This window comes from Rhinatrema bivittatum, chromosome 3 (assembly GCF_901001135.1).
Source record: "Rhinatrema bivittatum chromosome 3, aRhiBiv1.1, whole genome shotgun sequence".
Taxonomy (NCBI): domain Eukaryota; kingdom Metazoa; phylum Chordata; class Amphibia; order Gymnophiona; family Rhinatrematidae; genus Rhinatrema; species Rhinatrema bivittatum.
In genome coordinates this window covers 14217884-14231096 of record NC_042617.1, presented here as the reverse complement: position 1 = coordinate 14231096, position 13213 = coordinate 14217884, and the positions used below count along the sequence as shown (strand labels likewise).

General features: G+C 50.4%; 1 protein-coding gene across 1 annotated transcript in view; it reads right to left on the bottom strand.

The window, feature by feature from the left end:
• DNAH8 (dynein axonemal heavy chain 8) overlaps positions 1 to 13213 on the bottom strand; it is a 1926251-nt gene that overhangs the window by 1794050 nt on the left and 118988 nt on the right. The window contains 1 exon segment of the mRNA XM_029592920.1: positions 9827 to 9975. Within this exon segment, the coding sequence (XP_029448780.1) occupies positions 9827 to 9975 (149 nt within the window).

Genomic DNA, 13213 nt, shown 5'->3' with positions numbered 1-13213 from the left:
ATCGACGTCGGCGAGGGCATTGATGGTCTATGATCTTTCAATGCTTGAAGCACCGCTTGACTGATAAAATCTGTCAATTCTTCCATGATAGCTGGTGAAGGCAGAGCAGCTAAACGTAGTGGAGGTGTTGTTGGTCCTTCCACAGGGCCCTGTGGAGGTTCGATGATCAGCGCGTCGAAGGCCTCTATTTCTTGAAGTCGAGGCCATTTTTCAGTCGATTTCTCTGGGGAGAGAAGCACCTCTGGGATCGACGGGTGACTATGGGGATGCTTTGGTCTATGTTCCGCCGCTGACCTCATCAATGCCACGGATGGGGTCGGCGATGAACGATCCCCTGAGCCTTCCGGATGACATTTTTTGAGGATTAAACATTTCGAAACTCCGTCCGGAGACGATTGAGTGGATGTCGACGGGGAAGGCAAATGTTGTAGTTGGAATAAGTGTTCCATCTTCTCTTGTCGGGCCTTTCGACCCTTCGCGGTCATCTCAGCGCACTTTGGACAGGATGTTACATCGTGCGTTTGACCTAAACAAAGGACACACTCAAAGTGTGGATCTGTAATGGACATAGTCCGATTACAGTTGGGACATTTTTTAAAATCCCGTGGCCATATTTTCCTCGACAGCCATCGATGAAAATGAGAGGAAAAATATTTTTACTCAAGAGTAAAATGAGAGAAAAAATACTCACCGGCCGGTGGTAACACTGGAGACCCCGATATGGGAGAGAAATAATTGTTTTTTAATCTGATTTTTAGTCAGACAGTGTGAGAAACTCACAAGGCTCCTGCTCAGCGATGCCAACAGCAGCGCGGAAAAACGAAGACTGAAAGGAGACCCCTGTGGCAGAGAATATCATGGCATGCTGGGCATGCTCAGTGGGTTCAGAGTGCCAGTCAAAAGTTTCTAGAAACTGACAAAGTTTTCCACAATAGGGCTCCATCAATGATGTCACCCATATGTGAGGACTAGCATCCTGCTTGTCCTGGGATAATAAATATTTCAATACAGCTGACAAATAGAATATTCAATAATTTAGAACTCAAATAAAAAGTTTTTAAAAAATTAAACACCAATAAAATATTTCAAACATATCAAACACCCAATAATTAAAATAAGGATTTTAAAAATTCCCCACTCTCCATACTTGCGCAGATCACCAGATTCAAACTCTTCCTCTCAGGGTATCACCATTGCCAGTACTGCTTTCCAGCTCTGGCACCACAAATCAGAATTGGGGAGCCTAAGAAAAGAGTTAACTCAGCACATAAGCGTCGTGGTCACAAAATGGCCACCACCTGCACCTCAAAGCACACATCTGCGAGAACCAGGGCAATCAAATGTATTTCCCTGCACTTTGGCCATACAGAGAAAAAAAACCTCCTTTTCCTGGCGTGTAGCCAGATGGACTTAGTATCCGCGTGCTAGCAGTTGGAGACAGATCTGACGTCAGCACGGGGTATATAGCCCCACAGGAAGCGTAGCTCTTCAGTAATTTCCGTCTCCAAAGCAGTTTGGAGTGCCTGCACGCTAGTTGAGCGTGCTTTCCAAGACTACTTTAATTTTTCTCTTTTCTTATCATTCTAGATTCTACGTTGTTTTTCCTCTCTTCAACCTTAGAGCCCCGCGCTCCTGCGGTAGATACCCGAGGGTTCCTCCCCCAGTTGAGCTCCCGGGGTGATTGCTGTGCTCCCCCGGCGGTGGAAATCCTCTGTCCTGCCGAAGCGCGGCAGTGACACAGCCCCCGGCCAAGGTTCGGGTGCGGCATGAAGCCCTCGGTCCCGGCATGGCCGAGGTAGCGGGTGCATATCCTCAATTGCGGCGGTGAGGAGGTCCCTCCCCCCGCGGCCGGAGACCGCCTGAGTTCCAACCGGGAAGCGCCAAAGCTGGTACAGAGTACATCTCTTTCTACGGGTTTCCGAAGCGCAGAGGATTGGCGGCGTGGCACGCCGTGGAGGACGCCATTTTGGGGCCTTGTTCAGGTATTCTGCGCCCGTGATAGGCGCGGCTTTCTTCCTCCTTGGTTACTGTGAATGCCACTGAGCGTATATCGCTAGCCGCATATTGCTGAAAGCCTATTGAAGGCCATTGAGCGTATATTGCTAATTGCATATTGCTGAAAGCCTATTGAAGGCCATTGAGCGTATATTGCTGACTGCATATTGATAAGTGCCTATTGCATACCATTGCGCGGGTCTCTTGGCCGCCTATTGCTGAGCACACGTTGAGCGCCTGTTGTGTTACGCACCTATTGCTGCCGCATACTATTATTGAGCACCTGTTGTATTGAGCGCCTTTTGCCGCCGCATACTATTATTGAGCACCTGTTGTATTGAGCGCCTTTTGCCGCCGCATACTATTATTGAGCGCCTGTTGTATTAAGCGCCTTTTGCTGCCGCATACTATTCTTGAGCACCGGTTGTTCAATGGATCAGAACACAGCAGCGTCTTCAGCGGCGGCGCCGCCTGCTTCAGGCATTACTGCCCTTGGCCTCTGCTCTGCATGCCAGCTTAGGGCCACGCGCAGTGATGAGCCAGACTCCCTATGTGCTCAATGTGAGGAGGCCGTGCGACCCTCAGGCCAGGACCGGTCTCAGCCACGGTTTGTTGACAGTTCCCCAGGTGCTACCCTGGATTTAGGGAGCGGTCTCGAACAATCAGGACTCCCGGGGGATCTTGTACCCCGGCGATTCGAGGCGGCTTCAATTTCCTGGGTGGATCTCTTTAAGGGGATTCATGCCTTCGTACAGATGCCCGTCCAGGCCCTGCTGCTTCGGCTGTTCCTGTAGTCCCTGCGGTGGCTGCGACGGTGGCTGCTGCTGCGATGGCGGCCCCTGCGGATCCTGTTCCTGGTCCCTCGCACTCTTATCGTGAGCAGGACCTCCCGCTGTTGGATAGTCCAGATCAATCAGACCAGGAGGCTTCACCGGACGAGTCAGAGCTCCCAGACGAGGGGGACCTCCCTCCGGGGATTGCGCCATATAGAACCATGAGGCGGTTCTTCCCTAAGGAGGACCTCTCCGACCTGGTGTCTCAATGCCTGGCGGAGTTGGATATTGCAGGTCCCAGCGCTTCGGTACCCTCTGCGCAGAACCCCCCTGCTGAAAGGTCTTCGTCCTACAGCCCGCCACTTTCCATTCTTGCAAGCGGCACAACAATTAATCGATTTGGAATGGGCGGCTCCGGCGGCTTCTTTTAAAGGGGGCCGGGCCCTAAGGAGCATGTACCCATTGGCACCAGCTCTCCAGGACCTGCTGGCGTGCCCTCAGGTGGACGCCTTGATTAGCGCGGTGGTCAAGCGCACTACCATTCCTGTTGAAGGGGGGACGGCCCTCAAGGAACCTCATGACCGGCGGATGGACGCCATTCTAAAACAGACCTTTGAGGTTACAGCTCTTTCTTTACGGATTGCGGCCTGCTGCACAGTGGTGACACGTGCTTGTTTGTCACAGGTCAGAAGCAACGCTCCGGCGGCTGACATGGAGTCAGCTCTTTCATTCCTCACGGATGCAGCATCAGATTTGGTCAGGACCACAGCTAAGGGGATTTCGTCCTCCGTAGCCACCAGGAGGCAGCTATGGATCCGGAAATGGTCAGCTGATGCGCCTTCCAAGACACCCCTCACCAGATTGCCCTTTAAGGGCTCCTTGCTGTTTGGCAATGACCTTGATAGACTGGCCAGTACTTGGGGTGCCTCCCCTGTGCCTAGACTGCTGGAAGATCGGTCCAGAAGGGGCCAGCGCACCTTTCCAAGGCCCTCCAGGGGCAGGAGTTCACAGCGCTTTGTTCCTTACAGGGGTCGATATCAGGCACCACGTTCTCAGGCCAGGAATCAGTCCTTTCGAACCAGGCAGCGCAAGAGGGGGGCTGGTCCGGGCTCGGGGCCTGGCCGCGCCCCACAATGAGAATTCGCCGATTCATCCGGGGGATGGAGCCATAGGGGGCAGGTTGACCCTCTTCTACCCCAGATGGGTCGAGATCACGTCGGACCAGTGGGTCCTCGCCGTTATCAGGGAAGGATATTATCTGGACTTTCATAATCTCCCTCCGGACAAGTTTGTGGGATCTTCATGTCCCATACACAAGACGGCAGCATTGGAAGCTACCTTGGCGAGGCTCCTGTCCTTGAAAGCCATCATCCCAGTACCTGCCTGGGAAGTGAATTCTGGACACTATTCCATTTATTTCATGGTCCCCAAGAAAGGGGGTACCTTTCGGCCTGTCCTGGACCTCAAGTCAGTCAATCGATACTTACGGGTCCCAAGGTTTCGCATGGAGACTCTGCGCTCCATCAAGGCCGCAGTACAGCCCGGAGAATTCCTCACGGCATTAGACCTGTCAGAGGCATACCTGCATATCCCGATCCATCCGGATCATCAGCGCTACCTACGCTTCAAGGTTCTAGGACGCCACTTCCAGTTTCGGGCTCTGCCCTTCAGGTTGGCCACGTCTCCACGGACATTCACCAAGGTGGTCGTAGTGGTAGCAGTGGCGCTCAGGAGGGAAGGAATTCTGGTCCATCCATACTTAGACGGCTGGCTGATAAGGGCGAAATCTCGAGAGGAGAGCCTTCGGATGACTGACAGGGTAATCGCCCTTCTGGAAAGCTTGGGCTGGGTAATCAACCTCAGCAAGAGCTGCCTACAGCCGTCCCAGTCCCTGGAATACCTGGGGGTACAGTTCGACACCCGGACAGACACAGTCAGTCTCACTACCAAGAGACAGTTGAAACTTCAGCAGCGTATCCAGTATTTGATGGGAGCCAGTCGGCCCACAGCCTGGGATTATCTGCAGGTTCTTGGTCTCATGGCATCCACCCTGGAAGTGGTACCCTGGGCGAGGGCCCATATGAGTCCTCTACAACACTCCCTGCTCTCTCGCTGGAGCCCCCGTCTACGGAACTATTCCAAGCGCCTTCCTCTGCCAGCCAGAGTGCGGATCCAGTTGCGGTGGTGGTTGCGGTCCAACCATGTGAGCAGAGGGTCGAAGATGTCCTCACCCACGTGGACCTTGCTCACCACGGATGCCAGCCTGAGCGGCTGGGGAGCACACTGCGAAGAACTCACCGCAAAAGAGCGGTGGAACACAGAAAAATCAGCGTGGAATATCAACCGTCTCAAGGCCCGGGCAGTCCGATTGGCATGCCTTCGATTTGCTCACAGACTGAAGAACAGAGCAGTCAGAGTGATGTCCGACAACGCCACTACTGTGGCATACATCAACCGACAGGGCGGAACCAGAAGCCGACAGGTATCTCTGGAGATCGCCCCACTGATGGCATGGGCAGAGGCAAATCTTCAGGACATCTCCGCCGTCCACATTGCCGGGAAGGACAATACTACAGCAGACTTCCTCAGCAGAGAAAGCCTAAATCCGGGAGAGTGGCAGCTGTCACCCACAGCCTTCCAGATGATTGTGGATCACTGGGGGATTCCGGACATGGATTTACTGGCGGACAAGTCCAATGCTCAAGTACCCAGATACTTCAGCCGCAAGCGCGACCCGTTCTCACACGGAATCGATGCCCTGGTCCAGCCATGGCCTCCGGGGACTCTGTTATACGCCTTTCCTCCGTGGCCTCTGCTGGGCGCCATCATCCACAAGATTCAGAAACACCGGGGCCTAGTTCTTCTAGTGGCACTAGACTGGCCAAGAAGACCCTGGTACGCAGACATGAGAAGACTACTGGCAGGGGAGCCTCTCCCCCTGCTTCCTCTCCGGGACCTTCTACGTCGAGGTCCCATTCTTCACGAGGATCCAGCTCAATTCTCTTACGGTATGGCCCTTGAGAGGGCTAGATTGAAGAAAAGGGGTTACTCGGACCCCGTGATTGATACCCTCCTCCGAGCTCGCAAGTTTTCCACATCCCTCACATATATCCGGATCTGGAGAATATTTGAAGCATGGTGCGACACTCATGGCACCAATCCACATACGCCTACAATTCCTATGGTGTTGGATTTCTTGCAAGAAGGACTTCAGAAGGGTCTCTCCCTCAGCTCCATTAAGGTTCAGGTGGCTGCACTGTCGTGCTATGGTCCCAGGAGGGATGGCAAGACCATTGCCAGGCACCCAGATGTTGCTCGCTTCCTGCAAGGAGTCAAGCATATTCGGCCGCCACTGAAGTGGCCTGTGCCCTTATGGAACCTCAACCTCGTATTGGATTTCCTCGCGGGATCCACCTTCCGACCCCTTCGGGGTCTATCTCTCCGGTCGCTCACATTGAAGTTGCGTTCTTGCTGGCTATCTGTTCAGCACGCCGTGTTTCAGAGCTACAAGCACTGTCCTGCCGTGATCCCTTTCTCAGAATCACTCCGGAGGCTATCCATCTTCGTACGGTTCCCTCCTTTCTACCTAAGGTGGTTTCACAGTTTCATCTTAACCAAACCATTTCCTTGCCTACCACGGCAGGTTTGAAGAAATCTGAAGAAGGGCGTTTATTACGCCATCTCCACATTGGCAGATTGCTGCCCAGATATCTGGAAGTGACACAAGGGTTACAAAAGACGGACCATCTGTTCGTCTTGCACAGCGGTAAGAGACAAGGTGAAGCGGCCTCTCGGCCCACCATCGCCCGCTGGATTAAAGAAGTTATCCGAGCAGCTTACGTGGAGGCGGGGAAGTCTCCGCCTCTACAAGTCGAGGCTCATTCTACCAGAGCTCAAGCGGCATCCTGGGCGGAATCCAAGATGCTATCGCCTGCGGAAATATGTAAAGCAGCGACATGGTCCTCCCTCCATACCTTTTCCAGATTCTACCGTCTGGATGTCCAGGCCAGGGAGGACTCTGCATTTGCCAGGGTGGTATTACACGGTCCTCAGGCAGCCTCCCACCCAGGTGGGGAGTAAAGCTTTGGTACATCCCATTTGTACTGAGTCCATCTGGCTACACGCCAGGAAATGTTGAGATTACTACCTGATAATCTCCTTTTCCTTAGTGTAGACAGATGGATTCAGCATCCCACCCAGCTGTCTGCGTACATGGGTTTCCCCGATGCAAGGTAAGCCAGGTCATCTCTTGCTATACGAGGGTGCACTATACCAGGTATCAACGCCTTCCGGTTCGGTCTGCTGGCGGTCTCCAGCTCCTATCAATCGGTCAGGGGAATCCTGTTTTCACTTTTTCACTGAGCGTCAGTACACACATCTATAACAGCTTTTGCAAGGAAGATTACTGAAGAGCTACGCTTCCTGTGGGGCTATATACCCCGTGCTGACGTCAGATCCGTCTCCAACTGCTAGCATGCGGATACTATCCCATTTGTACTGAGTCCATCTGTCTACACTAAGGAAAAGGAGATTATCAGGTAGTAATCTCAACATTCCACTACCCAGAGTCTCTCTGCCGAAGCTGAAATCCCTCAGGGCATCTCTTGCAGAGTCTGTGCTGTCAGCCCCATATAAATTAAAAAACAGTCATCCTTTTCCACATAAGCCTGTCCTGTCATCCTGCTGCCCCACCAATGTGCCCTTCAGTGGTCGAGGTCTAGGAAACAGAATCACTGTCACATGATGTCGTGTAGCAGTCGGAACGGCATCTAAGGCCTTGCATTCTGTCAAGGGCCTCAAAAGGCCTTGCATTCTGTTACATACTGTGGTTTAGTCTGCCCTTCGGCCTCAGCCCAGGCCCCGACCTTCAGGGCTGAGCCGAGGGTTGATGGTGGCTCCGCATGGCTAATGGACTGACCCTCTGCCAGGCCTGCAGGCTCCCAAGGCCAACATCCAAGGATATTGAAAGTTGAATGGTCCTCCGACCATTCCGAGCCCTTTCGGACCTGCTGCGAGCAGCATGGAGCAGCAGGCCTGGCTTGAGGTTGAGGGCAGACTGAGGCCTTGACACGTAGACAGGACTATGGTCCATGCGGCAGCATTGCAGACAAGACACTTGGCAACAGCTGGGTTGATGCGACGGCATCCGGGCAAGGAACATGACAACTGGGTTGATGCATCGGCATCCGGGTGAGGAACTTGACAACAGCTGGGTTGATGCATCGGCATCACGGGCATGACGAGGAACTTGACATCCATACAGGGCAAGACACAAGGCATGGACATTGGCACTGTCTCTCAGGGTGCCCTACTCAGGCCACCTGCAGGACTGAGTCGCGGACCACCCTGTCCCACTGCGCACCCTACACAGCCCGTGCAGGCTGGTCACAGACCACGAGGAGAGCGGAACAGCACTGGGAAGACCCAGGCAAGGAAGAACTCCAATGACTAAGCCGGTGTCATCCGAAGCTTCCCCCAAGGTTGGCAGGAACGGAGGCTCAGGAGCACGGGGACATTTCCCACCTGCAAGCCACTCCATTCTCGGGCATGCACCATCCGAGAGAACCGGCTTACAGGAACAGAAGGCTCAGGAGCACCAGACGAAGACACGGGGAAGAACAACCTGGAAGGCGGGCACATCAGGAGGTAGACTATCATAACGAGACATCAAACATGGACCGGGACCTCAGGCGGAACACCAAGACATGAAGACGTGGTAGAAGGCAGACGAGACGAGGAGCTCCACGAAGAACAGAAGACCTTACAAGCTCTGGCAGTCAGGAGCCTCCAGAGGGAAGTCACGAAGATGCAAGGTGAGGAACAGACTGACGAAGCAGCCCTTTATAGGGCTAAGGCAGGAAGTCCCTTCAAAGGTGGGGCCAGCACACTTCCTGTGCCTGGCCCTTTAAATTCAGTGAAGAGGCGCGGCCGCGCGCCTAGAGGAAGCAGGAGAGCTGTGCAGGACCGCGGACAGCGGCCTGCACTGACGTCAACGTGCAGAAGAGGCAGGACTGGCCTGAGACGCAGGCCCGACGTAGGCAGCCGCTGCAGGAGGCCCTGGGGACGGCTCCAGCCGCCACTCGAGCCAGAGGATCTGGCCTTAGCGCCGCGAAGAAGCTGATGTCGGGGGCAGTCCCAGCCCCGCAGGAAGGCCGCGGCTCCGACCGCGGAGCAGAAGAGGATCCAGGGCGGCCTCCGGGCCGCTTGGCAGGACAGACCGCGGCTCCAGCCGCGTTAGAGGTCCGGCGGCGTCCTGCCACGTCGGGTGAAGAGCAGCAGCATGGGAAGGTAAGTCTGCTCGCAGGGAAACCGACGAGCAGCAGCGTTCATAACACATGAAGCTCCGACTTGGTCTAGCCACCAGCTGCTCTCAACCTTCTCATGTGTCTTTTTTTCTTTTTTTACTCACGGATCAGGAAACTGAGCCTGCTGTTCTGAAGAAGGGAGTAAATTCTGTCACTTAAGGAACTGCCGTTCATTCTTGTGGAGTAAGTTCGACTGTGGGAGAAGTGCCCAACCTGTCACCACAGGAGTCTGGGCAGAGGCCAATAATCCACTGAGTCATCTCAAATGCGAAGAGACAATCTCCTTTCACTGCAGGAGCCACCCCAGGCCTCTCATCCTGATCATCCAGCCTAGCTAGGCCAGAGTCTATAACATAGAATGCATGTTCACTATCTGCTGGAGACAGAGAATACTGGCAAGCTGATGTCAGTGCAGGGCTATATGAGTGTGACATCAGTAAGTCAGTTGATCTGCGTCTCCATCTGAAGGTAGGAGTGCATTACCCACTTGTGGGGACTGGCTTGCCTGGATGAAGAGGAAATGTATTTATCATTATTGTGGATACCACTGCTACCATAATGAATTTAGTCTCTCAGACTTCACTGGCACCCTTCTGCTAATGAAAAAACTCAATTTGTGCAATTATACTGTGATAAAATTTAGTTATGAAATAATGTTGAGAAGCTATTTATAAAGTGTGTGAGATTAAATTTGAAATATTAACAAGCTACTATTTATTATATTTCTAAACTTGATATATTTAAAAATAATACCTCTTGTATATTTTTAACAGTTAAAGGGTTGTCGTTTTTACAGCGCACAAAAAATAAGCATAGCCCTGTGAACTTCTCTGCAATGTCACCTACTAATAATCTCATAGTTTTCACTCCTTTTACAGCTCCAGGAATTGTGCGCCCACACTCTGAAAAACAAATTGCAAATGTATTATTGAAATTCTGCATCAATTTAAGGAGAATTACATATAGTTTTAGCTCTTAGAATTCAAATGCAACTAGGCACATAAGATCAGATGATTTCAAACTGATATTTGCCCCACCGCCCTATACTCCAGCAGTTATCTTTTATTTATTTATTTGGATTTTTAATTTTGCTTTTCAAACTTTTTTCAGCACTTCAAAGCAGATTACATTCACGTACTGTAGGTATCCTATTTCAAAGCCTGAAATAGTAATGGGCAAAAAAAGACCAGTGTACAATCATGGGTTTGGTCAGGACTTTCTAAATTAACAAAGCTATAAAAGTCTATATGAAACAGACATACCTGAACCTGTGCATATAGCACAACCCTTAAAGAGCAAAGGAGAAATTATTTTTTTTATTTATTTAGATTTTTATAGTCAGCTTTTCGGCACTTCAAAGTGTACATCAAAGCAGATTACATTCAAATGCTATAGGTATTTCCCTGTCCCCACAGGGCTTACAATCTAATTTTGTACTTGAGGCAACGGAGGGTAAAGTGACTTGCTAAAGGTCACAAGGAGCTACAGAGGGATTTGAACCCTGGTTTCCCGCAGCTCTAACCACTAGACTACTCCTCCACTCCATTAGTGTTTTTGCATATGTGTGTGTTTGTGTATGGATGAAAGCAGAGTTGCTTACCTGTAACGGGTGTTCTCACATATGTTAGTCCTCACATATGGGTGACATCATCGGGATGGAGTCCAATGACGAAACACTTTTGTCAAAGTTTCTAGAACTTTGACTGGCACTACTGAGCATGCCCAGCATGGCACTAACCCTGCAGCAAGCAGGGGTCCCCCTTCAGTCTCGTGTTTAGTAAAAAGAACGTGTGAAAAATAAAATAAATCGCAAGTGTACCCAACTCCGCGGGGTGGCAGGTGGGTTCCGTGAGGACTAACATCCTGCTGTCCTGTGAGAACACCTGTTTATTTTATTTATTTATTTAAAACTTTTCTATACAGTCGTTTAGCAATATACCATCACAACAGTTTACATTTCGGCATGAAATAGGTTTGGTTTGGTTTCTAAGTTATCCATAGTGTGCCAATATTTTACGGTTACATAGTTCAATAATAAACTCTAGATGAGAATTGGGTTGGGGTAACTATTTATATGACTTTGGGATAATCATATATGTGTATACTGTTAATTTAATATTTAATTATAGGTAAAAATTATAAAATTGTCAAGTCTACCTTTTTTGGTGACTTTCAGCTGCTCTCATTGTGAAATGCTTTTTTGAAAAGCCAAGTTTTTAGGCCTTTTTTGAAGAGTTTTAATTCTTTCATTAGTCTTAGTTCAAGTGGTAATGTGTTCCATAATAGTGGACCTGCCAAGGATAGTGCTCTCTCTCTAACTTGGGTCAACTTTGCTGTTACAGGGTCAACTTTGCTGTTACAGGTAAGCAACTCTGCTTTCTCACAGGACGGTAGTCCTCACATATGGGTGAGTAGCGAGCTGAGGATGTCCGAGCAATGTACCAAAATACCCAAAGATGTGCAACAGGCATACAACAGGGGTGATTTTAGATAAAAAGGGCAGCCTGAAAATCCCAGCGGGCTGTTGGAAGGAAGTTGGGTATTAAGCTGAGAATAAATTGCGCAAAACAGACTGGCCAAAGATAGAATCTTGGGTGCCAGCTTTGTCCAGGCAATAATGAGCTGCGAAGGTATGGAGAGAACTCCAAGTAGCGGCTTTGCAGATGTCAAAATTATATTAATCATGAAACCCAACTTTGTGCAATTTTAATTAATTTCCACACATGCAGCACCTCCAATTTATTCTCTTACTTAAAAACCACTTTTTTTTGGGAGACCGGTACCTGCAGCCCCCCTGTTTCAGCCCGGAACAAACGCAGAGAGGCCCACATGAGGGGAGGAGCCGGAGCGCATTCAAAATCGGCGCGGCAGTACTGAGACACTCGGGAGACCGGTACCTGCAGCCCCCCTGTTTCAGCCCGGAACAAACGCAGAGAGGCCCACATGAGGGGAGGAGCCGGAGCGCATTCAAAATCGGCGTGGCAGTACTGAGACACTCGGGAGACCGGTATCTGCAGCCCCCCTGTTTCAGCCCGGAACAAATGCAGAGAGGCCCACGTGAGGGGAGGAGCCGGAGCGCATTCAAAATCGGCACGGCAGCGGCGCTCCACTGCCGCGCCACCAAAGCCGTACGCACCTAAGGGGTGCGCACGGCTTGGTCCGGCTTAGTCCGGAGCAGGCTGAGCAGGAGGGGAGCTACCGTCTTCAACCACCGAGCCATTTGCATCTGGACAGCATCGGTAAACTTCTATTTCTAATTTTCTCTTGGATTGTTTTCTTATTATGCCAGCCAAAAGGAAAAGTGAGGGTGTTTCCCTCAGAACCCCTACCTCCCCTATTACAATTGGAAATAGATAGATTTATGCAACAATTGGATTTAAAGGGCCCCAGTGAATCCGTTGGAAGCCTCTTGGTAGAAGAACAAGAGGCTCCCCAGGATGAGGCTTCCCTTAGCCCTGTTTTACGGCCTCCACCTGGCCAACGTTTTGCTGACGAAGCAGCAGCAGCGGAACCTACCGAAGTGGTTGGTCAACCGCTTGCTTCAGAGGGAGCTACTTGTGAAGCAGACTTGGCACATGAGAAGTTAGAAAAAATAGCAGCATTGTCTGCTAGGGACCATCATGATTCTTCTCAACAAGAACAGCTCGAGGTTGTAAGGCCAAAAACACCTAAACCTGAAATGGTAACTTTGGGCTCAATATGGGACCTGGTTAGTGGGCTAAACGAGACTGTCAACAGACTGGAGAGGAAAATAGATACAGTGTCCTCAAACTTATCTCAGCAGTTTGTAGAAATACAGCAACAAGTTAATGAAATTGATACTAGAATTAACTCAGCAGAAGGGAATATTAGATCTATACAAGCTGTAAATATAGCTTTAATAAAAGATCAGGCTTTATGTTCTAAAAGATTGGAAGTTATTGAAAACAATGCTAGGCAACTAAATGTTAGAGTTATGAATTTCCTGCGAATAGCTGGGGAAATCCCATATATATCTTTCAAGAGATTTCTAACAGAAGTTCTTGGTTTCACTGAAAATAATATGATATCGGTAAATTCTTGTTTTTTCTTAAAAAAAAAAAAAAAACTTCTGGTATAGCAGTCTCGGTTCCAGCTAATTTGACTAGTTTTGTAGAAAAC